This window comes from Bactrocera oleae, chromosome 2 (assembly GCF_042242935.1).
Source record: "Bactrocera oleae isolate idBacOlea1 chromosome 2, idBacOlea1, whole genome shotgun sequence".
Classification (NCBI taxonomy): domain Eukaryota; kingdom Metazoa; phylum Arthropoda; class Insecta; order Diptera; family Tephritidae; genus Bactrocera; species Bactrocera oleae.
Window position 1 is genome coordinate 18,615,504 of NC_091536.1, and position 26,257 is coordinate 18,641,760.

The 26,257-nt window shown below is 31.6% G+C and overlaps 1 protein-coding gene across 10 annotated transcripts in view; it reads left to right on the forward strand.

Moving 5' to 3' along the window:
- rdx (BTB/POZ and MATH domain-containing protein rdx) overlaps nucleotides 1–25,469 on the forward strand; it is a 166,987-nt gene extending 141,518 nt beyond the window's left edge. For 7 of the 10 annotated variants that reach the window (XM_014247910.3, XM_070110395.1, XM_070110398.1 and 4 more), the window contains 7 exons: nucleotides 15,492–15,642; nucleotides 17,297–17,418; nucleotides 18,139–18,300; nucleotides 18,377–18,672; nucleotides 18,819–18,997; nucleotides 19,235–19,377; nucleotides 19,590–25,469. In XM_014247910.3, the coding sequence (XP_014103385.1) occupies nucleotides 15,565–15,642; nucleotides 17,297–17,418; nucleotides 18,139–18,300; nucleotides 18,377–18,672; nucleotides 18,819–18,997; nucleotides 19,235–19,377; nucleotides 19,590–19,734 (1,125 nt within the window). In that variant the 5' untranslated portion in view covers nucleotides 15,492–15,564 and the 3' untranslated portion in view covers nucleotides 19,735–25,469. Of the gene's footprint in view, nucleotides 1–12,504; nucleotides 12,593–12,815; nucleotides 13,700–13,724; nucleotides 13,744–15,491; nucleotides 15,643–17,296; nucleotides 17,419–18,138; nucleotides 18,301–18,376; nucleotides 18,673–18,818; nucleotides 18,998–19,234; nucleotides 19,378–19,589 lie in introns of those variants that run through there. The other 3 variants (XM_014247909.3, XM_014247906.3, XM_014247908.3) reach the window with 3 other exon arrangements.
- Nucleotides 25,470–26,257: the final 788 nt, after the last annotated feature.

Below are 26,257 nucleotides of genomic sequence, written 5' to 3' on the forward strand. Positions count from 1 at the left end.
ACAACAATTGGTGGAAAAGTAGCATCCACATTTCACCGGCGAACGCGCTTAAAGTCAATGTGCAGCAAAAGCGGCCGGCGTCGCCATCGACGCCGCTGAGGAAAAGTGCGCACAACAAAAAGAGAGAGTATCCCACGTGGAGAGAATATGCGCAGCTATGCATTTTTGCCGCATTTCATTTGTTGCTTTCATTTCGTTGCCAGTTTTTGGCATGTTTTTTGTATGTGCATTTTCACGCATTTGTGCCGCCAGCAAGCCGTCGAAGCAGCGTTGCTATGGCTGCCGATTTAATTGCGCCGCTGCTGCCGTTTGTCTATGTGTGCTCCCGATTGCCTTTGTTTACGATTATTGCCCCTTTCTTGTTGCCGGTTAAACTGCTGTTAATTGCCGCGAAATGATTGTTCAATGTTTGCATGTGCTGGCGGCAAGAGTTGTTGAACTGTGGTCCGCCGCTGCATGCGACAAGTCAACAACCAAAAAATGTCATGCATTTTCTTGAGCTTTCATATGGATTTTCTTTATTTAATTGTGCGCATTTTCACGCGGGGAGTGAGCGATATTTTGATATAATTTTCTTTTTTTTTTATCATCTACACAGCTTTTTTACATTACATTATCACTCGCGTCATTGTTGCTAGACATCGAAAGAGTTATTGTGGATTTAAGCAATTAGTTTCTTACTGTTTCCTTGTTTTTTATTAAAAAATTTTCTAGCATTCTTGTTGCAGCAATATTAATATTTATAATAAAGTTTTTCTGTCAATATTGTTGCACCAACAATTAAAAACTTGAGTAAAGGAAAATCAATTTTGTTTTATAGTTGGCAACATTGTTGCCGAAATAATGTTTCTAGTAACACATATATTTTTTCTTTAATACAATAAAAAATTTACTATTATTACAATATTATTATAGAAATAAATTAATCCAATCAGCAATGCGAATCAGCAGCAAAAAGCTTTCCAAAAATTCAAATGAGCAACTTCTAATATTCTAAAGAAAAAGTAAAACTTTGAACCTCTTAAAAAGCAACACGAAATAGAAAGCATTTACCCAACCTATTTTCCTTCAGCACTTGTAATTCCTGCTCGCGCGTAGATTTTGAAAATGTTAAATGGAACAACAACAACATTGAAATCATCAGTGTCACTGATCTTGCCCCTAAACACTTTCAAAAGCAATCATCTTATATGCAGTAGCAAACGATTTTCCCTCACTTTCCACCGATTAATTTCACGTGGCGGCGCTCGAATTTCCCTAGCAAATTTTCACCATTTCGAAAACAATAAACAAATCAAGAAAATGTTCATTTTCACCAACAAACATTGAGCGTTCAAGCGCACGCCACTCACATACAATATGCATACATACATACAGACGTACATATATGCATACTTTGGTGCCCACCTCTACCTTTCTCTCAGCTCAATTGCAGGCGCTGCTTAACGCGCATACACTGCGCCATGCCGCACAGCGTTGCGGCGCCTCGCTTACAAATGGTCAAATTGTAACGCATTAGATGAGCAATTTGTATAAGTTGATGTTGTTGTTAGTTTTTTCATTACCATTTCTTGTATATACGTCGCACATACATACGTAAGTATGCTTATTGCCATTTGTATAGAAAGTGCATAGAAAAGGTAAAAGCGGCAAAGAAAGCGCACCAGCGCGTTGTAAACGAAAAAGTCCATGCTGCCGCCAACTTGAAATCAATACAAATGGGGGTAAAGCAAAAAAAAAAGCCAAAAAGAGAAAGAGAAAACCAAAATAAAATGATAGCCATGCGCTGTGTACTGCATGCTATGCGCTTAAACGCGTTGCCTTTCCACTCTCACCAGCTGGTGATATCCAACGCGTGAATCGCACCAACTCTCACCGCCATGTAAAAGTGGGCGAAAAAAATGTAAAATTGTAACAGACGCTTATTTGCCTTTATTGTACGCCGACTTGACTAACCAAGGGAGAAATCCGTCTAACATATATATAAGTGGCTCTAAGTTTGGGACGCGCTCTAACGCCACCGTGCGCTCAATTGCGCTTTCAACACAAGTATGTGTGCGTATGCGGCGTTTGCATTTCTCCCATAAACTAACGTGGCTATGCGCCTGCTCGGCCGCTGACACTTCTTACTATTTTGAGTTCGGCTGTGTTCGCACAACTCTCGTTTATCAGCATTTCACGCGTTTCACGTGCTGATTACGTCGCTCTCAGCTTTCGCTCTTAGCTTTCGCGCCGCGCTTTCTATTTGTGTGTATTGCCGCAGCTCTTTTTTTCATTTTAATTGATTTGTGAGCGCAGCGATCGTATATTAATAGCAACCAAACGTCACACATACATACACATATACATGAGCGCGCCAGCGCTTTGGCTGACTTTCGCGTGCGCGCGCCTCGCTTGTTGGCGCTTGCGCATGTGCTGCGACATTGTGGTGATCGCGCTGTTACCATTTATTTTTAAATTTTTTTTGTTTCTTTTTTTGCTGTATTGTTGTTTGGTAATCTTTGTTACTGTTTGTGTTGCATGCATATTTTCGAAATTTTGTGAAAACTATTATACAACCCCTGTGCTTAGTTCACGGCTTTTTATTTGATATATATTTCTTGTGGTGGTTTATCCCACGCACTTGCTGCTCGCATAGCCCGCTGTATTTGTTTTCCTTTTTTTTATTATATTATATATGTAAAGTGAAAAGTGAAAGAGCAGCGTTGCATGCGGAAGCGTGTTTTCGGCTTTGTGTAGTGAAAAGCTGTCGTGCGCCGCTGACATTATCAGCCGCCCACGCTTTTTCACGCTGCCACTCTTTCTTTTTTGAATATATTTTACATTTCAATTTTTTACCTTTTCACTTTTTTCTTATTGAAGCGTGAAAACAATGGCGGGAAAGCGCCAGTCCAACCAGCTTGCGCATACGGCACAATTTTCATATACGCCTCCATTTTTGGTGCAAACTACATACAAATATATTGCACGATAACTTTACGTAATACTCCGCTTTCGCATTGGCAACCCTTTTTTGTTACTTGATTTCCTTTTCACCATATTTTGGAGAGTTTAGGCTATTATAAAGCCTCTGGTTTAATCATCTTAAATGCTTACACAAATTTAAAAAAAAATCAGCAAATTGCGAAACTTTCATTTATTCATCACAATGACTTCAAATTATGTATTTATTTTACACGACAACTGATCGCGTTGACGCTATCGCTCGTTTATTTCCAATGCAGTCACTAACTCCGCTTTACAGCGGTGTCGGGGGAGTTTCTTGCTTTTTTAACTTTTGGTTGACAGCTAATTTTGGTGATCAACGCGCATTTGTTTGGTTTAACGTTCAGACCATGCAATAACAACCAGCCCCTTAGTCGAATCAGTTACACGAGTGATCGGACCATCACTAAGCGGCGACGACACGCTAACTTATCACCCAATAAGGTATGCTAAAAGCCAATTTTGGGTAGTTTGTGTATAAAAAGCACACACGCCACAAATGGTGACGTGTATTATAAGTAAACGTTAAGTAATCTATCAGTTGTGGTTTCACTAAATTTACGGCTACGATGATCATGAGTTGCTTAGACACGGAAAAAATATTTGAAAAAAAAATTAAAATATCGAAAAATATTATAAATTTAAATAAACTAAAGAAATAAAATATAAAAAATGTATAATAAAAAAAGGAACTAATTATTAAAAAAAAAATTATAGAAATTTTAAAATTAAGAATTAAAAAAATTTAATTAAATAATAATTTAAAAAACAAAACTTATTTATAATATTTAGAAATTACAAAAAAAAAGTAATAAAAATTAGAAAATAAAAAAATGTAATTATTATAATTACAAATTAAAAAATTAGGAAAAAAATTTAAAAAATATAAAAAAATTATCTTAAATTATCAATTTTAGTTGCTGACAAAGCCCATGGCTGAGTATTTTGCGATTTTCACTATGTTTATTTAACCTTACCTAAATTTTTAAATATTTGCTGTTTTTTGTTTTCTCCCTTTGTGTTTTGTATTTGAGTTCGGTTTTCCGGGTAAATTTTTTTGAAAATGTCATATTGTTTAGTTCATTTTTATTCGTAATTCATGTGCTTCCATACACATATGTAAGTACATACAAACATACCTGTAATTGTGTTTGTATTTACATCACTTCCGTAACTTAAAATATACATTTGCTTGTTTTGTTTTTTGTTTTTGTTCTCAAAAAATTACATAACAGTGAAATCGTCATTTTGAAACCATTGTCGAAACGTTACAGTTTGCAGTCATGTGAAATAGAAAAGCAGCTCTGTTAAAATGCAATCTAAAAAATAATTACAAATATATAAGTAAGTGTATACCATACATTTTGATATCACATTAACAGAAAATTTTTAAAAATATTAAAATTAATACTGTACAAAAATATTTTTATTCGCATTAATTATAAACACATTTAAATTTTTTTGTTATAACATAGATATTTCTTTATAGAAAATGCTGATTTTATTGTGTTATATATGTGTCGAAATTTGGTTATTTTTATTTTTTGCAATTTACTCAAAAATTATTTTATTTTTTTTGAAACAAAGATATTGCTATATTTTCATTAATCTTCGTTCTTCATAGAACTTGTTAACTAAAACAAACTTTTTTAATATAAAATTACTTTGTTGTCGTTGTTGTTGTTGTAGCGGCAGAAAACATTCCTGTAGTAATTTCGAGGAATGCTGTCGAGTTGACAGTCCTTGGCCGAACAAAAATCCGGATCCGTTCCGATTACTTAGACCCGATTGTCGTGGGAACGGATAAAATTATTTGACCGATTTTAATGGCTTTTAGCATTTTTAGCTTTTCCAAACAATTAAAAAATTTAATTTTGTTTCAATTCAAACAATAAAAAAATAAATTTTGCAGATTTAGTGAATAACAAGATAATCATCATAAACAATCATCAATACTTCTATGTTCAACTGTTGAATTCAAAATTGTGTAAAATTTATTTTTTCTTTTGTAATTTTATATTCAAATTTATTTACACTTTCTATCTATTCTTTTAATTATTTTAATGTAAAGTTTTAATTTTTTTAAATATTATTTAATGATTTTTTATAATTTTTTTTTTTTTACAAATTTGCTATAATTATTTTATTTATTTTTATTTTATTAAAATATATGTTTTTCACTTAAAATATATGGAAAATAAGAACAATCGCGACATTAAATGTGAATTTCCCGCTTCGAAAGCGGCGCGTGTGATGCTTGCTTTGTAATAAAATAGCTAATTTATAGATGCAATGTATGTATGTATACTCATACATACAATATTTTAATTACGAGTCATTAATTAATAAAAAATTTTAGTGCTTAATTATGGCATACTTTGTATGTATTAAATACGCGCATTTGCATATATAACTATTTTTGTATTTATGTCCAGGAAAAATCACATTTGTGAATAGCAGATGAGGATTGTTATTAAATAAGTTATTTATGGCCAATTACTTGTATACTTTGTGTTTATATTTTACAACAGTCTAAACTAAGATTTATTCCATGTCTGACTAAATTGCTGTACTTACTGAATTTATAGTGATTAAGGTGCTCGCTCACCTAATAATTTGCAGCCACAGGGTTGCTTTCATATTTTTTTTTTGTTTTACATTTTGAGCGCATTTATTTCCCTGTGTTTTTTTGACTTATACACGTTGTGTTTGTTTTTGCTTGTGTATTGTGCTGAATGCATATAATCAACAACTCCCATTCACTTATCACCATCTTACACCTCGTTGATCACACGATCAGCTTATTTTGTTGCCTTTGGTGTGTGCTCTGTTCACTCTCGCGTCGCCTTGTCGCATCCACTCATTTCTCTGTTTGGTTTTTTTTTTTCGATTTTCACCATTTTTTGCCATTGCCTTGTGTGAAGTTGCAGTTTGTCTGTTGATCATGTGCTTTTATAGTTGTCTCTGTGTTCGCTTTTTGCCGTTAACCGCTGTCGTGTTTTCGGCTTGGTGCTGCTGGTGGGTGTAGAAACTTAACCGGAAGTGCAGATCATTTCGCGTCGTTTTACAAAAATTTCTCCGACTTTTTATTATGCATCCGACACATACATACATATGTATACATACAGACATTTCATATATTTGTAATCATTATTTTTCTCGGTTGTCACTCCGTTACGTTGTTTGGATATTTATTGTTGTCGGGTGCTGTGGCGAGTTTTTCACACAAGTTGCGCATTTTTTTCATTATATCTTTTTTCCCGTTGGTTTATCATCTGTTATGTGCTGCTAACATGAAAGTTAACGTTTATTTAAATTAAAATTACTTTGTTGTTTTCACTGATGTTGGCGATTAGTTGCTAGTTGTTGTTGTTCGTTGACTTGCCAGCAGTGGCTTTAATAACTTGCGCTCTATTAATGTGCCGTTTGTTGTTATTATTGTTGCTGCATAATTTTCTTTTACATATGTTGGCTTTCTACCCTTTTTTCCAAAACACATCTACATTTTTATCGCCTTTTTATTTTCAATTAATGCAAAGTGTTTCTTATTAGTCCGCCTTTCAGCGTCATCAATGCCGTCAGCATCGCCATCGTCGCGTCACATTTTGCTATCATTTACATACGGTATTTCTTGTGTTGTTGCTTTTCAACTTCACATTTTTTAAAGATTTTTTTTCTGCTTTGAATTTATTAAATAGTTGCTGCAATGTTAAACTATGTTATTTGTATCTTAATAATTGTTGTTGTTGCTTGTATGGGAAATTAGTGAAAGGTGGTAGCCAAGTGATTGGCCGCTGATGATATAAGCAACGATCGTTAAAGGAAAGTTTGCGGGATCTCTTGGGTTTAACGCTATATTGGCGCTGTTGTTGTAATTACAATTGTAATAGACGATTGTTTTTGTTGTTGTTGCATTGTATTTGTGCAGTGAAAATGCGCAAGTGAAAACTCCTACAGTAATCCAGTAGAAAATTTTAAATTGAGGAAAAAATCAAAATAAAATAAAACAAAATTAATTTTATTTATTAAATTAAGTTAATAACTTAGTATTAAAGTCAAAAGTTGAATTAAACTACTTCGATTTAAAATATGCATTTAACTAAAATAAAAATACGTTAATTAGTTAATTAGGTTAATTAAAAAATTAATTCAATAATTAAAAAACTATTCAAAATTTTTTATTAAATAAATGGGGCCAATTAAATTAAAATTAAAATAAAAAAAAATATATATATATATATTTTCGCTAAAAAAATCATTAATTAATTATAGACGTTTCAGACAGACTCTTAATTTAGTCAATTAGAAAATTATGCAGAAAGTAGTACATCGGCTTAAGTTGTGTTGGTATTCTGATTTCTAGTAAAGATTCGATGGCATTCTTTGACATTTTTAAAATGTTATTTAGAGTAAAACATGCGTCGAATTTCGAATAATTTGGTTAAGCTAACCCGAAACGTCCGAATACTGGCTGTTATAACTATAAGACGGGGAAAACGTCAGTTGTGTCCAGGCAACCGGGGTTGTGTTTATACATTCGTTCAACATTATTATTGCTTAATGTTGATCAATATTTTATGCCTCTAGAACCGTCGTAATAAACAAATATTAAAACAGAATAATGCCTGCTCGCAAGCACTAATGGAATGATATATATGTTTCGGAATTCGTTAAGTGATATATAATTTTAAATAAATTGTTAATTAATTAAATTAAATTATTGACTTGCCTCGCGAGGTGATTTAAACAGCTTCTTTAATAATCAAAATGGAGTTCGGAGCATTGTCAAAGACACACATCGTTTAATACTCGAATCACGAAAAGTTTTTGTGCATTTAATGACCGTTTTAACAGGACAGCAGATGTTTGGAGCTAATAGAATCATTAATAATTTCACAATACATACCATTCACACCTTTGACAGTGACGCAGCCTGTAGCCAAATCACTGAAGAAGTATAGTATATCAAAAAATAAAAAAGCCGAAAAAATAAAAGAAAAAAAAACAAAAGGGGCAAATATCAAAAAGTGATATACGGTCTATGAAATATTGTATAGACACACGACGGACTGACGCATAAGCTGTCCGAAGGAGCCGGGCTGTCGCACATTTACTGTATGGAACATTTGCTGCGTGTCGCCATGGTCGCTCCCAACAAAGAACCAAGCAAGCGACTCACTCAAGCGAGCCAAGAAAGTCAACAAAAACAGCGGATTAAATAAAAATGATGAATTAAGAGGGCAGCCAACGACAAATGAACGTAGTGGCTGAGAAAGACGCAGAAGGGTGACTAAACATGCCACTGATGGATGGATAGATCCCGATGCGCCGGCTGACAGACACAAAGTTGCACAAAGGAAGGCATTTATGGCGCGTTTGGAACGGAGTTCTTGGGTTAGATGTATTGCCATTGCGAAGGCAGCGTAACGAATAGATAAACGAACGTGCGTTAAAAACTAGATGTGCGGCAATAAAAATAATAAAACAACAAAAAGAAACAAAATAAGAGTTATGCTTACTGCTTAGGTAAACGGTTTGAGGGCGAGCGAGATACAGCGCTTCAGGGTCAAGCGACAGAGGCAGATATTGATGTTTGGGCGTTTGTGCGCAACGCACTGATTTAAAAGGGCAGATGTAACGCCAATACGCAAACGAAGATCTGAAAGCTGCGCATAAGAAGAGATAAGAAAAAAAGAAATAATAATATAAATAAAAAGAAAATTAACCTCAAAGACATGTCATAAATGTAATTGTAGCCGATGCTTGCTTAGAAGCGGCCTGCATACATGCATCCATGCAACATGCAACAAAACTAATCGGAAAGATTCTTGAAGCGCGGCATATAGAGCAAATTCGCAGGAGCAAATGGTTGCGCGCAAAGCTTGACTCTGAAGTAAGGCGTTAAGACACGTCGTGTAACAACGGCGATTAACTGACAAGCATTCAAGCTGGCTAAAGCAGCGCATAGAATCAAAAGAGACACACCGTAAACTGAAGCGCGCCGAAGAGATGGACAGTTTGACAGCAGAAATGCCGCTATGAGCCCACCCAGTAGCGCCGCATGCATGAGATCTACGAGTTCTTCTTTAATTCTTATTATGCTTGTACCACACAAGCGTGCATAATTGCGTCTGCCTTTGACTCTGAATGTGTGTGCTTAACTTGCTTCAATGCGATCACTTCTCGATCACGATCAATCTTTTTCAATTTAATTTTTTTTTAAGTTTTTTTTTTATTTTTATTTTTTTATTTTTTTATATTTTGTGTACTTAAAAGTGTAAAACTAGTGTAGCCAATTGCTAATAGGAATATGATTAATTATTTTGTGACTGGGCAGAAGGTTATATACCATAAATAACTATCAAGTTTTATCGACACATTTTTCGGAAAAATTATTGATTTGTAATTAGCGTAAATTATAAAAAAAAAACGTTATATTCGGTTGCACCGAAGCTATAACAGCCTTCACAATACTAAAGGTTCCTTAAAAGAACTTGATTATGATCGTTCAGTTTGTATAGGTGCTATATGTTATAGTGATTCGATTTGAACAATTTCTTCTTAATAATTGCATTATTTTCTTATATAATGTTTCATTCCGAATTTTGTAAAGATATATCGTCAAATGTAAAAGTTGTTCATACAAACACTTCATTCCGATTCTTTAGTTTGTATGGCAGTTATATGCTATAGTGGTCCAATATCAGCTGTTTCGACAAATGATTAGCTTCTTGGTGAAAAAAAGACAGGTGAAAAAACTCAGTAACTAGATCGTATATATGTATGTACATATACAGACAGACAGCCGGACATGGCTAAATCGACTCTGCTCATCATGCTAATCATATACATACATATATTTTTTATAGCGTCTCCGACGTTTCCTTCTGGGTATTACAAACTTCGTTCAGAATATAAAAAAAAATTATAAATAAATTATTATTAAAAAGAAAATAACATTAAATATCTATAGACAATAGATTAAAAAATAAATAAAAAATTAATTATAACACCAAAAGATATCAAAAAAATAAAAAATTAAATTATAACACAAAAAATTATAAAAAAATTAACAAAAATTTATATTTAATGCAATAATATTATAAAATATATTGAAGATCATTAGAAAAATTAAAATTAAACTTATATTAAATTAAATAAAAAATAAAGAAATTTTAATATTTTTAATAAACTAATATTATCAATAATAAAATCAATAATTTTGTTTACAAACAATTTAAAACAAAAACACTTTTCATATCGCTTTCCGCTTCCAAAAAAATAAAAAATTAAAAAAATATATATAAGTATGTATGCTAAACCTTTCTCTTTATATACATATTCCAGCATTAAATCGTTTTAAACCAATTAATTATATGCGCAATATAAAATTAATTTTTACAGAAATTAATAATTGCCTGTTTTCACACAGTTTCGATTGCCACATGCAAAATCGTATTCAGATTTCTCCAAAACAAAGCAACAACAAAAGTCGGTAACTACTGCAACACCCACACAATTGCTTGCATACATTCATATATATATCTATGTATGTATGTATGAGCTTGAAGAAGCTACACGCTAACAAAATTAAATTGAACAATTATTATTCGAAAAAAGCTGTGAAATTTACCTATAACTACTAAAGTGCTAAATTTTTACACCCTTTCGTATTAGCAGTGACAGTTCAAATAGCATAAGTTAATTGCGGTAAAATAATTACAGCATTAAGTAATTATAGTGTTGCCAGAAAGTAATGAATAATAATATAGTCGGAAAATATACATGGTATGAACTTAAAAACAAAAAAAAACAAAAATTCAAAGAAAAACAAATAAATTATATGCCACAATTTTTGTGATACACTTCACCGGGTACAAATACATATATTATATACCGTAATATGGACTTGTCACAATAAACTAGCAATGAAATTTGCACTCCTTGTTTACCTGCATACACAAGATGTTTGTACAATATATATTTGTCCTTATGCGAGAGCGTGCAGGCACTGCACACCTTTGAAGGATTTCATCGCTGTGACTCAGGATATTTCTCGCTATTCGTTTTACCTTTACATTTATTGCATTTACACTGTTGCTATATGTGTCTTTCCTTTTCAATTGCAAATACACTTATGCACACTTGTATGTTTGTATGGCTGCTTACCCTGCAGAAAGTTCTGCCTTGTGACATTCACGTAAACGTTTAAGATTTCTTACTTACTCCTTTATGCCTAAAATCGATTAAACTAATTAAAATTTAAGATTGGAATATATTATTTATTATAAACTGTTGGTGATTTTGACAAGAATTATCATTTTTACAATTATTATTTCAAATTTCAACTAAGTTTAAATAAAATTTAAAAAAAAAACAATTATCATTTATTGTGACAAGCAATTAAACCGCACATGAGTGTTTAAATAATTTCCCTAACGTGAAAAATATTGAACACTGTAAAGTTTATATACAAATTTTTCTAAAAAGTTGTACTATTTTATTTTTTTTTCAAATTTACTATAATTAATTTAATAATTTTAAAAATTCTAAACCACTGATGAAATCAATTAGTAGTCAAACGCATAAAATAAAAACTTTTCATAGAAACCATTTTTACACAACAAAATTCTTACTAAGTGGTCGACTTTCGAAAAAAAAAAATCCTACAAGGCTGCATATTGCATACACGCACACAAACTCATCATAAATACATTTTTAGCATAACACCTTGGGCCTTTTAGTGTGTACATTAAGCGTGTGTATGTGTGCACATTCGTACTTGAAGCTGCAGCCGCTTCCGTGCTCGCCAACACTGCTCAGCTGCAGCAGCATCATTAAGGCCGACTGTTATCAGCAGCGCGGAGGCTAAAGTGTTGCTACCTTGAAGGGCGACGAAACCGCAGCTTATACATACCTACATACATACATCCACAGACATACATACAAGCACGTAAACATATGAATTCACAGTGTCTCCTTCGCTATCGTACTTCCTTCCTTTTGCACTGAAATGCCTGCGTGTTGTTGATGTTGCTTTACGCCTGATTCTTTCGCTGCATAGGTATTTCGTAAATATTTATTTCATACCATTTTGAAATTGTTTTCATTTAACAATTCGGTTTGTTGTTTTTGCTATTGTTGTTGTGTATTACTGCCTTTCAGTCTTCACTTTCATTGCCTTGCTTACGAATGGATTCTGTATTTCAGCTAGTAGCTTGATCCTTGCGTCTGTGCCTGTGCGGAGAGAGCGTGTCGGCGAACTAACTGGCTTTCTGCCTATTCTTGTCGTTGTTATTATTGTTCTCACGTTTTCCTGCAATATGTAGTTGTTGCAACCAATGAAACGCACATTTAGCGCTCGTTTCGTCTTTTGGTCTCTTGCCATTGTTGGCAATTTCGTGCTGTTTGTTAGTGTCATCTGTTCGCCTCTGCGCTTCTTTGCGATACCTTTCACATCTATCTTCGGCATCTGCAATGCTCTCTTAAGAAATCATCTACTCAGTGCTGTGTGTTGGTGTGTAAATCGTTCTTTGTGCCTCGAAGGCGGCAGTACATATATTCTTAGTGGCTCCTGCCTTGATCCTGCCAGCGATAGTCTTTAATTGTGAGTCGGCGTTGACAGTCACCAATTTATTTTTAGTGAACAAATATTTAGAAAACTATTTAAGTTGATAACTTGTGTTAATTAGTTATATTAATTAGCGTTTTAAAGCGAAACATATAATATAACGGTGGCGATTCAATGTAAAAAAAAAAAATTTAATTGTGGCAAAAAAAAAATTTTTCCGCTACATGTTACTCCGTCCAACGTACGTCGAGCCTTCGCACTACTCTCTTTGCATACAAACATAAACAACGATTAACGGCGCTCAGCTGTTTGTGCTTAAATCAAAAATAACATAACTACAAAAAGCATACCGCCAAGCAACTTGCACATCTCTGAGCTTTCACTAAGCTCAAGCGAGAGCACGCATCCTCAAACACACTTAATTTATTTGCGCTCGTTTTTATTCTCGTCTTAATTTTTGTTGCTATTCTAGTTTTCTACAATTTTTTATTATTTAAACACCCCACACTACATTTAATTTCGCTTCACAACTAGTCAATTAATGCCAGTTAATTTAATAAATTAACTCAAACTGGAGCATTCGGCAATTGTGCGATTATTAAAATACATTTCGTCAAAAGCGTCTGCTGCCGCAACAGCGACGTCGGCACTAATGCCGTCGTCTACAAGCATAGCAGTTTCAATACCGTCGCCTTCAGCGTCATCAACATCAATTTCGTATTCGTTTCCGTCGTCATCACAGTCGTCAGCTACGTCTACAGCTTTACTATCCGCGCTAGACACCGCGCCCTCCTCTTCAACGTCACAGCTGAGCCACAGCCACAACTCAGTTGCAGCGTCTAGAGCTTCAACTTCATCATTGCCATCCGCCTTATCGTTGGCATTGGCCGCGCCAGCTGTCGCGTCTTCCGCTTTGTCATCATCACCTTCATCGAGCACAACTGCGCTAGTAGCTCCATACGAATCGCCATCGCCACCTCCATCAAGCGCGCCATCACCTTCGTCATCGTCAACGCGCACCATCACCGCCGCCGCCGTCTTAACACCTTCGCCCATCCGCGTCTCTACGACACATTCTCATTCAAAATTAATACCAATCGAATTCGATCGCAATATAATGGATTTAATTTATGAACCGGCGAGGTGAGTGAGTCGTGTTCTTGCTGTTTTGCTGTGCGTATTTAAAGGTTATTAGCTCGTTGCATACGTTATTCTCGAACTTATATGTAGCGTGTTTTATGAACTTTTTTGATGGCCAAACGAGTGCTGTGTGCGTGCGTTTATGTGTGTGGATGCGCGTGTTTGCTGCCACAAATGCCAAACTACCGAATGATATTGCAAGTGTGCAATGTTTCATTAAACATCAACATTTATGCATTTAAAAAGCATCAACAATAACAAAGTTTTTTGTTATGCCGAGTCTAACTGAGCTTTTGTCACGTACTGGTTGCAATACTTAAGCGCTTTCGTAACATCAATGTGCTTTCGAAACCCTAAGGCAATGTAGTAGCTTTAATATAATATTTCTCAAAATTTCAAAACAACTGTGTGGTTACAGTGTATCGTATATACTAAATCCGGGCCTCGGTCACGTTGAGCCGACTCTCGTGCGAACAACTTAAAAAATCGTGTTTTTGTTGCTAATTTCAATGCAAATTATTAAAATAATTACAAGAGTTTGTGGGAAAAAATGTATACATACCTATATTTTTCTCACTACACACGACAGCGCAAACAGTTCACATTAAGTCTATATTGCTTTCTCTGGTGCTGAAAACTTAGCTGTATTGTGAATTCTCATAATGTCTAACTATTATTTGTTCTAATTTTTATTCAAAAAATTCCAAATCGCTCTCAAGTTTGCTTTAGCTACAAATATTATTTCTGAAAAACTTATATGTTTCAAACCAATAAAGCTGTAATAGAAAGTTGTTTATTTTTAACCCTCTTTCTCTATTCAAAAATATCTTAAATTCAAAGGAATTGCAAAAATTTTATATAATAACAAAGCGACTTTTTGAACTTGAAAACAATAGCTGACAAGCGAACGTCATTACAATAAAAGCTTTGAACTGACATTTACTTATAGCAGACATCTTAAGTTGATTGTGTGACCTTGTTGACATGCCTAAAAATACAAAGAATAAAATAATGTCACAAAAATCCGTAGAACAATAGAGTTGGTAAGCGTCTTCTGCAACCGAAACAATGAAAAGAAATTTCGGAGTTTGTAGAAAAATTGGATAAAACCAGCCGTCTTTATTATATAATATTTAAATTGGCTTTGAATGAAAAAAACAAGTATGCTTTGAAAACAACTAAATTAAGAAACGCTTAGAGCAAAATCTGATCGGCAATAAGCTTTAAAGTAAATGAAAAGCCTGAAAGCTCAACTGATTACATATTATATATTAACTTGTAAAGCTTTTTTGCGAAAGTTGTTTTTACCAAATTATCTTATTATCATCTCTATATACTTAAATTTTTTTAATTTAATTAACTCTCTTAATATTTCTCTAAATCACTTTTCATGTTGTTAACGGCTCATATTGCTTCTGCAATTTAAAATCATCTGAAACATCACTGAATTAGGCAGCTTTGCAATGTTTACGAAGCTTTAAACGAAATTGAAACCATTATTTCTGAAACTATTATTTCTCTTTTGTATTTAAGTTATGTTAGCTAAATCTTTATGTTGACTTACCAAGTTCTTTCCACATTTTTGCAGAATTAAAAACAATTCAAAAATTTTATGCTGACAAAATCTTGAAAACCTTCTCAAACAGTTGTTAAGGTTATGCAACACCATGAAACAGCTATTACAAATGCTAGACGTAGATAGCTATAACACATAGACATATATCTCTTTTTCGCATATTACTTACACATATTTCAACTTGAATTTACCATTTCGAATTTTTATTTTTGATTTCAGATTGCCGGTAAACGAATGTCAGGCAATTCAAACCGCTAGAGTGACATCTAACCTGAGCGCATCGAGTAGTACAATGGCGGTCAGTCGAGTACCATCGCCACCTTTGCAGGAAGTAAATACACCCGTAGCCGAAAATTGGTGTTACACACAGGTGAGAATGAAAATAATAATTTATAAAAGGAAATAAAAAAAAATTAATAAAAAGATTGAGAAAAATAAATAAATATTTATTTAGTTTAGTTTAATACCATATATACATATATATGTATATATAGCTATATATATATGTATAAACATGTAGATATATACAAATATGTAGTATATTTAACCCTTAAATCAAACATTAAACGTGTCAACACACCGCTACAATTGCACAACGATTTATTTTTCAATCCCACAACACCTCGCAGCCGCTTGTGTGCATATTGTTAGTGTACATAGTGAATTTCTACAAAACTACAGACATATGTATATACACTTGCAAGGTATAAAAAGCAATTGCACAATGCACTGGGCAATTGCGCAGTCTAAAAGCAGCAACAATGTCGAATAGAAATGTAGAAAATGTGAAATTGAGAAACTGCAGTAATTCATAAAAAATCGTTTGCTTGCAGTGAAATGCAAGCGCTCTACTACCTCTATTCTTTTTTTTTTTTTTTTTTTTGTACTCTTACAATTCTACAAATTTCACTAGGCTTTTGTGCGCTTTGCTCGCATTTCTTGCTAGCTGATGCTTGATGTGCTGCGCTTGTGCACGTCTGAAACCCTGACCTTCTTCGCTGGCACCTTGGCTTTATAGCATATTTCACTTCCTCGTTCGTCGCTTGAATGATTGAATTTCAAGTGGCGATGAAATATTCACTTCCTCTCAACCTTAACTCTGCTAACTCGCAAATGCGGTAGCAAAAAAAGTGAATTAATCAAAAAGAAGACAAGAATTGCTGCATCGTCACCACTCAGCGCAACGCTGCATCACGTCAACCTAAAGCGTTTCACACGCACTACCTGTAATTTGATTTTTTTGACTATTATATATGGTATGTACATATCAACGCTCTGCCGTGGTTAGCATTTATTCTAACAACAACTCCTATGCAATGCACCAATCTTTCATTCCCGTCTTGTAAATCAAAAAGGGAGCTGTCCTTTATATATTTTCTTGTCGATTTCCCTTCGAAAAATTCTTTAATGAATGTTTATTTGTATGTGTGTTTGCATTTAGTTTCTAGTTTCATTCAATTGCTTACTATTGTTTGTCTTATTGACTCAAATTTCATTGCCTCCATCATTCGATTATACAATAATTACAATAAACTATGTTATTTGACCCCTCTACAAACTCAGAACAATATTTTGTTGTGTTTATTTTTCGATATATTTTCTCATGAAATCTAATTTGATTTCGCTATAATACTTACAACTTTTTTGTATATATATTATATATTACTTATGTGCTTACATTTTATGTATAAACTTAATTTTTTTTATTTTATACGGTTGCTTCTATTCAGAATTCCCTTAGCATTTTGGTTAAAGTCGATCGTTGGATATTTATTTAAAATAATATTAAACATCGCGAGGGTGGTAGAATAAAAAACATTGGTAGTGAACATTTTCTCACCGCACATGAAATTGCTTTATATTTTGTATGTATGTATATATATTTTACATTTGTAAATATTTAAAATGAGTTATATATAACATGTAATATATATATCTTGTAAAAAATATAAATAACTTAACCGCTAATGCTTTTAAATATAAAATTTATCAAATCCAAAAAATTTGCTTATACTTTATTTTAGGTGAAAGTGGTGAAATTCAGTTATATGTGGACCATAAATAATTTTAGTTTTTGTCGTGAGGAAATGGGTGAGGTACTGAAATCGTCCACATTTTCTGCTGGTGCTAGTGATAAACTAAAATGGTGAGTTTAACTAATTTAAAGAAATTAATTAGTATTTAAAAAATTTGAATGAAAAAAAAAAATTATACAAAAAAAAATATAATATATAAAAACAACAGCAAGTAAAGCGCTAAATAAATGAAGCACACCTTTGGAAATATTAATAAAAACATAATAAAATTAAGTTAAATAATATTAATAAAAAATAATAATAATATTAAAGCGGAAAATTAAAAAAAATATAAGGTATCAAATATTTGTAAAATTAAAAAGAAATCATGAAATAAAATAAAATTTTTTTGATCTAAGGAAACAAGCGATAAAGAATAAATTATAAAAATTTCAAAACTCTAAAAATTTAATAATATGTTTAAAAAAATTAAATTAAATTAAAAATATATACATATACATTCAATAAAAATAAAAACATGTGATAGATGTATATGAAAAGAAAAAACGTGTAAAAAAATATAAAATAATTTTTATAACAATAAAAAATACATATTTATAAATTAAAGAAATAGAAATTAAATTAATAATACATATAGAAATAAAACGAAAAAATGACCTTCACCAAATTAATAGAGGAATGTGATAATACAAAATTAATAATAATAATTTAAAAATAATAAATTAATGTATAGTATTTAGTACCACAAAATAGAACTAAATAAATATAATATTTTAGTAAATAATTAATTAATAAATAATTAAATTGAACCTTATTTTTCTATTTTCCAGGTGTTTACGCGTCAATCCAAAAGGTCTCGATGAGGAAAGCAAAGACTACCTGTCGTTATATTTATTATTAGTTTCGTGTAATAAATCAGAAGTTAGAGCCAAATTTAAATTTTCCATATTGAATGCGAAAAGGGAAGAAACCAAAGCCATGGAATCGCAGAGGTAAACACACAAAGCACATTTTCCCATTTTCACAAATTTAATTAATGCGCAAATCATCATTTCTCCAACCACTTAGAGCTTACCGTTTTGTACAAGGCAAAGATTGGGGCTTCAAAAAGTTCATAAGACGAGATTTTCTATTAGATGAGGCCAACGGTCTGCTGCCCGAGGACAAATTAACCATATTCTGTGAAGTTAGCGTTGTAGCTGATAGTGTGAATATCTCTGGTCAATCAAATATTGTACAATTTAAAGTACCCGAATGTCGACTATCCGAGGATTTGGGTGCATTATTTGATAATGAGAAATTCAGCGATGTTACGTTGGCGGTGGCCGGACGGGAATTTCAAGCGCATAAAGCTATTTTGGCAGGTAAGCGCATTTATTCATTATTATCACGTAGTAATAATTTTATATTTTTAATTTTTTTTTTTTCTGATACTTTTATATATTGTATTTTTATAAACATTTTCTGTTCTGTGTGTGTTCTAATATTGTTTTTTTTTTTCTTTCTACAGCACGTAGTGAAGTCTTTAATGCTATGTTCGAGCACGAAATGGAGGAACGCAAATTAAATCGTGTCGATATACACGACGTCGATCACGAAGTTCTGCGAGAAATGCTGCGTTTCATCTATACTGGCAAAGCGCCAAATTTAGAAAAAATGGCCGATGATCTCCTAGCCGCTGCTGATAAGGTGAGAATGCTTAAATAATTTCGGTATTTAATATTTTGGCAAAAAGGCATAAGTCTCTTTAATTTATGACGCAATAATCATATACCCTTCTTGCTGTCTACATTTCCCAGAAATGTCTTTTGACTTACGACATATTAAAAAAATTGATATTTTTCCATTTAATTAGGCATTTATTTTCCCAACTAATCACGTCACTCTTCTAAAATTTATATTTGTTTGCATTTCATTTGTTTACAGTACGCCCTCGAAAAGCTGAAAGTGATGTGCGAAGAGGCGCTTTGCCTTAATCTCTCCGTGGAAACCGCAGCGGAAACTTTAATATTAGCCGATCTCCATAGTGCGGACCAGTTGAAAGCACAAACCATAGATTTCATAAATACGTGAGTATCTACCACAAACACACACATACGAATGTCACTTCACGGTATAATTTATTTGTTTATAAATACACTTTTCGTGTGTGAAATGTTTATAAACAAATGAGTGAATGCGTGAATGCGTTTGATTTAAACAAAAACAATCATTTATTGATACATTAACCCCTCTCTCTCTCTCGCCCTCTCGCCTACTCGTTTCCTTTTTAACGCTTTAGTCACGCCACCGATGTGATGGAAACAGCCGGCTGGCAGAGTATGATCGCGACACATTCACACTTGATTGCGGAGGCATTTCGTGCGCTTGCCACACAACAAATCCCACCAATTGGACCACCAAGGAAGCGTGTAAAAATGAGCTGAAATCGCAATGGTGCATACAATAATAAATTTAATTATAATAACAACAACAAATACAGCAGCAACAACAATAATAATACTTATAACCATAACAAATACAACAATACACATACATTTAATTATAAAAATAAATACAACAACAAAAACAATAGTAAAAACAAATGTAGCAGCAGCAACAGCAACGCAAAATTCAACAACAACAACAACAACAACCAGAATGCATGCGAACAGCAGAAATGTCACCAGCGGACGCACAACAACAACAACAGCGAAGGACGTCAACTCAGTTTACAAATCATCAATTGCCACTTGCACAGCAACAAACAACCAGTAATGTCCATGCAGAGCTCTATAATGCCGTACAACAACAACAATTACGTAACATACAGCTTTTCAAGAACGCGACGTGGGCGTAGCTCTAATAGCAATTTTTTAGTAGTATGCAAACTGGGAAACAACAACAAACAGATAAGAACTAATCACAAAAATTACAACAATGTGCAAGACAATTGCAACAACGGCAACAACATGATATTTGCTGCGATAATGCAAAGTGGGAAAAATCGCAACAGCCATAAATACAACAACTGCAGCAGTAACAAAAGCATTGACAGTTATAGCAAGCTGAATTTTGTGTGCCGTCAGCTCCGGTCGTGGCAAAGCGTTGCTAATGCAGGCAAGCAACAGCTGTTGAAGCCGGAGAGACGCAGGCCACAAATATGCGCAGTGTTGACGCAGCTTTACGCAGGCGCCGCAATGCAGGCAAGCAGGCGCATGCAACAATTGCTAAATGTCGCTATAGAGTTGCTAACAACAACAATACAAACAAGCATCCTCATTTTAGCTGCTAGTGCAGCTGTTGCGGTGCGTATACACGCCAATTTCATACACAGCCATGAACATATAAATGAGTATAGGCGTTCTCGCCCGCTTTGCTTAGTAAATTAGCAACAATAAAATTATTTTTATTTTTATGAAATATCCAATTAAATATTTCAATTGAAATTATATACGAAGAAAAAGTTGAGTAAACAAGGCAAATGCATAAATAATTTATGTATAAACATATGGATAGCAGTAAATGAAATTAATAGCATGCCAGCAAAGTTGTTGTACAACTACTTATTTAAATTTTGTGTGCTGCTTATATGTTTTGTTGTTGTATGCATGCGCAATGTTTTTGAACTATTTTCTGTCAAAGCTAAGTGTTTTTCAACATTTTAATTCTGCTAAAAATAATTTTGGAAATCGTACGTTTTCTTAAAGCAGTACACCTCAAATTCAAAATAAAAAACAAATTAAATTCAAAAAAAAAAAAAATACGAAAATAACATTTTTTGCTTGCATTTTAATTATATAAACATTTGTAATGCAGTTTGAGTCAGCAACAACAACAACAACAATTGAAGCTATAACTCTAAAAAAATTGGAATTTCTGTGAAATTTATCCAAAGCGTGCGCTTACTTTTGTTTAAAGCGTGACAGCAGCAACAACAACAACACAAACGACATTCATATAGCAGTATAAATCCAAGATAATGTACTCGTAATCCCATTAACTTTTCTCTTTGAAAAACTAATTTGCACTATTCTTGACCTTGACTTGATGTTACTTTAGAAACTTGAACAAAATTATCAACAAATCACAAACAAAAATTTTAAGTCCAAAAAACGAACGAATTGTTGAGAATGTGTTAAAAACAAACATAAATTTTATAAAATCGATGTAAACTTTTTGAACTTTTTCCCCCCTCTATTCTTATTTTAATTTTAATTTTAATTATGCTTTATGGAAATAGCAGTGTTTACGAAAAACCAAAAACACGAAAAAATGCTTTTGATGTGCATATAAGTAAAACGTAGAAAAAAATTAATTTATATTATATTTAACATAAAATGCGAAAGTAAATGATAAATAAAATAAAAATATATGTACGCACGGCAAAAGCATGAAATGCGCAAACAAAAGCCAAGTAAAAACCAAAAAGCGTATTTTTTTTTCAAAATTCTGACACACATTTGTGTATGTACTTCTTTCTTTTAATTTTTTTTTTTTTTCTTTTCGTTTGCTACGACATACTCATTTTTGCGAAATTCGATTTAAATGTTGTTAATTGGCGTAAATTCGTGTATGTACATATGTGTATGTGTGTCTTCGAAGGAGCAAAAAGAGCGTAAAATGTTTTATAACTACATATATAGAAAGTGTTGGTTGGGCAGAGGGCTGCACAAATTTTGTGATTAAATATGAAAATGTAGGAATAGTAAGAAAACAAAGTATGTAGGAGTATATGAAATGCTTACAAATGCAGCGAGTTAGAAGTGATGCCAAACGCTGAGTTATGTTTTTAGATTTTTGCTGAATTAAATCATATATACATGCATAGAAAGTTGTATAGTTTCTAACATATTGCATAAATTCTTTTGGAAACAAGCTTAAATTTATGTAAAACACTTTTTCTCTATTATTTTTCTAATGTGGCAGTAATCAGAAGTTCTTAGTGCGTTCATATTTTTGTGCTGGAATAAATATTTCATTGTTTCGCTGCACTTGTTTTAATGGCATAAAATGAATATAAACATAATTGTGTTTCCTAAATGCGCTTAATTATTTACAAAATCAAAAAAGGTTTTTTACATCACACAATTTTATGAATATTAAAAATTAAAAATCAATAGCATAATTGTTACTTGGTAGAATTTTTTGATAAAGTTTTATGTTTTTTATTTTTATTGTGCTTAATTTTTCTTTTGTTTTTGGTTTACTGTAAAATTTTTTACTTTGTAATAATTTTTTTTTTATGTTTTTTTTTTCTTTTTTAAAAATTTTTACATATAATATTTTTATTGAATTTTGAAATTTCTTTCCCCCAAAAACCACAACTATTTTGCACTCACTATAGCAAAGTTGCAAAAACAAAAATATAAACACCACAACAACATGTATATCTATTCAAATTCGTGCTACTCCACAACTCCAACTAAATATTTGTGTATTTTTTGTATGTTATTTTGCAAATTGTGATGTATTTGTATGTATATGTAATAAATTAAATAAAAAACGAAAGTGTGGATTAACGAGGAGAAATGAAAGAAAAGTGACAAAAGCGAATTTTTAGGAAAAGTAGATTTAAAACTGTGTGCATAACAAGCAAATATTTGAATCGAAGCAAAAAGTGCAGAAAATAAAACAACAACAAAGTGATATAAATGTGTAGGCAATCTTTTTCATAGAACAAAAAACAACAACAACAAAAATGTAATAATAAAAACTTCAAAAAGCAAAACATTTAGTTTATAACTGTGTAAGCATTTTGTAAATTCTATTAAAACGTTGCAAAATAAAGATGAGCTCTAAAACAATTGAAAATTTGAAATTGAATGATTTGCAAAAAAAAACTATTAAACCTAACTAAAGTTCATTCGCCTGCACAGCTCCAAAATTTTGTGTTAAAAATTCAGAAAACTTGCTTGCTGCACTCAGTAATTATATTATTAAATAAATATAAATTTCGAAACAATAGTAAAACACTTTTAAATTTCTAATGTAACAATAATAATTTATTTTCGCTCAACAAAAAAGTTTTTGATAAAAGAAGTTCGTCAGTATTGAAGCTTTGCGATTTGTTATATTAAATAAAATAAAAATGTATAAAGAATAAAATTTTCGATTTCTGTTTTTATACTTTTCTTATTTAATATTTTCCATGTTAAGTTAATTTTTAATACTTATTACTGAAATATATTTTTTTTGTCTATTTTTGTTTATTAAAATATTTTTACATAAAAAAATTTTTATTTCTACATATGGTAAAAATAAAATTTTTTTTTAATATTTGCAAATTTTCAATTTTATTTCTTTGAATTCAAGTTTTTTTTGTCGAAACTTTAGTAAAATCAATTTCTTTTACTCGCTATAAAATATTTTTTCATAAAAAAAAAATTTTATTTTTTTAATATTTTCAAGCTTTCAATTTTACTTTTTTGAATTCAAGTTTTTATCAAAAATTTTTTTTGTCAAAACTTTTGTAATGAATTTCCTTTACTTACTATATACATACATACATATAAATCTTAATAAGCACCACCAGAACCAATCAACAATACTTATGAAACTAAAAACAGAAACAAATACATTTTTTAAGCATAAAAAGTTCTTGTAGTGGAAATGGAATTTTTAGAAATAAAAATACAACAAATACGAAACTGAAAAAAAAAAACATTTTTTAGCGTTGAATTAAATGTGTGTGCGCCTAAAACGGTTTTTTCCACTTGACATATAGTAGCGAAAAAAATAAAACAAAAAATTGCATGATAGTTACAAATCAATAGAAATTTCGCAAAAATACTTTAAAACATAGAAAAGAAAAGCATATTGGCAATTAGTGCAGACAAAAGCAAAAAAGAAAATGTTGCAAACAAGTAAGAACGGCAAAGAAAGTATAATTAAATTGACACAAAAACGTGATTAAATAAAAAAATAGAAATGAAAAAATAAAAATAAAAAATTTTAAAGTAAATGAAATTTGCTAAAACCAAACAAAAAACAAAAGAAACAAACACACACATGTCGTTGTTATTTAAAAATGGTATCTTTAAAAGCTCTACAATTTAAACAAAAATAATAAATAAATGATATAAATTAAGTAAAATATTGAAAAAAAATAAAAAAAGGAAAAATATCAACATAAAAACTCAAAAATAAACTTTGCAAAGTGAAAACAAACATTACAACTTTAAATTTACTACAAAGAAATTATTGCTAAAAAATTACAAATTTAAATTTTAACTGTAAAAATGTGCAGTGTAAACTGGAAAGTATGAAACGCATAGTACACTATGCAACATTTATATTTTTGTTTTCTGTCTACATTTAATTAATTTTAAGTAATTTTATTTTTATTTTTAAATAATAATTTTATTAATATTATTACAAATTTATTATTATTATTATTTACTGCTACTATTACATATATAAATAATTTTAAATATACCTAAGTGAATATATACAATAAATTTGCTGCAATTCAATATTTTTCGCTCTTTTTACAATCTAAAATTTCACAAATAAATTAAATTTCATTTTAATTGCTTAATATTTCAGTTTAAATTTATTTATGCAACATTATAACTACTTTTTGCCTTATTAATAATCTTAATAGTCTTAATTATGTTTAATTTTTGCTTTTGCTTCTTCTTGTTTTTCTTTTTTTTTTTTTGTTTGCTATAAATTTCTATTTAACTTTCGCCACAAAATCGCTTTAGTTGTTAAAAAATGCAGAAATGTCAAAGTTAAAATTAAGTGACAAAGAGACCACCATTTAAATGTTAATGAAACACAGTTGATAACACTATTAATGATAAATTTAATTAATAATTAATAATTAATAAATAAAAAATAAAACATGAAGAATTTTTAATAAAAGTTATTAACACAAAGCACTTGTAATTATATGTAATTTGTAGTTGTGCGCACATTCTGCGCCCGATTCCCAGCTCATAAAATTTCAATTTTTGTTTTTACTTTCAAGCAATGTAATTTAATTTTTGTTGCAACGCATTTTTTATTTTAATTGTTACGCATTATGTAAGCCAGCAAAGGAAGAGCAGCAAACATAAAGAAAGCGCAAAAATAAAAGAAAACAAAAACAAAGATTAGCAAAAAGTAATTGAACAAAAATAAACAAAAAATAAAGAAAACGCTGATAAAAGAAACAAACAGCCTTGCAAAACAAAAATAAAGTTGCTGCATTCTCAACCACTGAGACATCAAGGTAGAAATGTGCAAATTCGCTTTGCGTAATTATACCCAAAATTTGCAGAAACAACAACACAGAAAGAAATGAATTGTAAAACTGTGAGGTATTTTCAAAAAAAAAATTTATATTGAGCGTATGTATGTGTATATGTAAGTAATTCAGCGTGCTGATGCTGCAACAGCAACAACAACAAGAAAAGAAGGTGGCAACAAAGCGAGTAAAAACAAAACAAAGTGAAACAAACATTAAAGTAAGCGTAAATTAAAAATTAATTATAGTTAAGCAATTAATTAAATTACTATAACAACAACAACAATACAATTATAATATAATTACAAATATAAAGTAAATTGAACACAGACACAAAAAAAAACAAATCTTAAGAGCATTGTTTGTTTATTTTCATCTATATTTCTCTCGGCGAGCGGGTTTGGGCGGCTTAAATGTTACCAAACAAAAATAACACGCAGTAAGACGAAACTAATTTTCCCCCGCGATCTTATTTCCACACTGAGACGTCGGCAACATAAATTGTTGCCTCTTTGTTTTCTTGCTGGTAAAAGGATAATACGAAGATTAAGTGGGTATTCCCGTTTAGAAATTTAACCCTTTAAGAATATGTCACTAAACAATTTTTTTTTGAAATTTCAATTATTTTCGGAGTTACAGCACATTTTGTGATGCGCCGACAAAATCGACTGGCAGCTCGGCGCGAGCTAGCGAACAATAGACGACGAGCAAACTCTGACTACCAGAAGCTCTGTCTC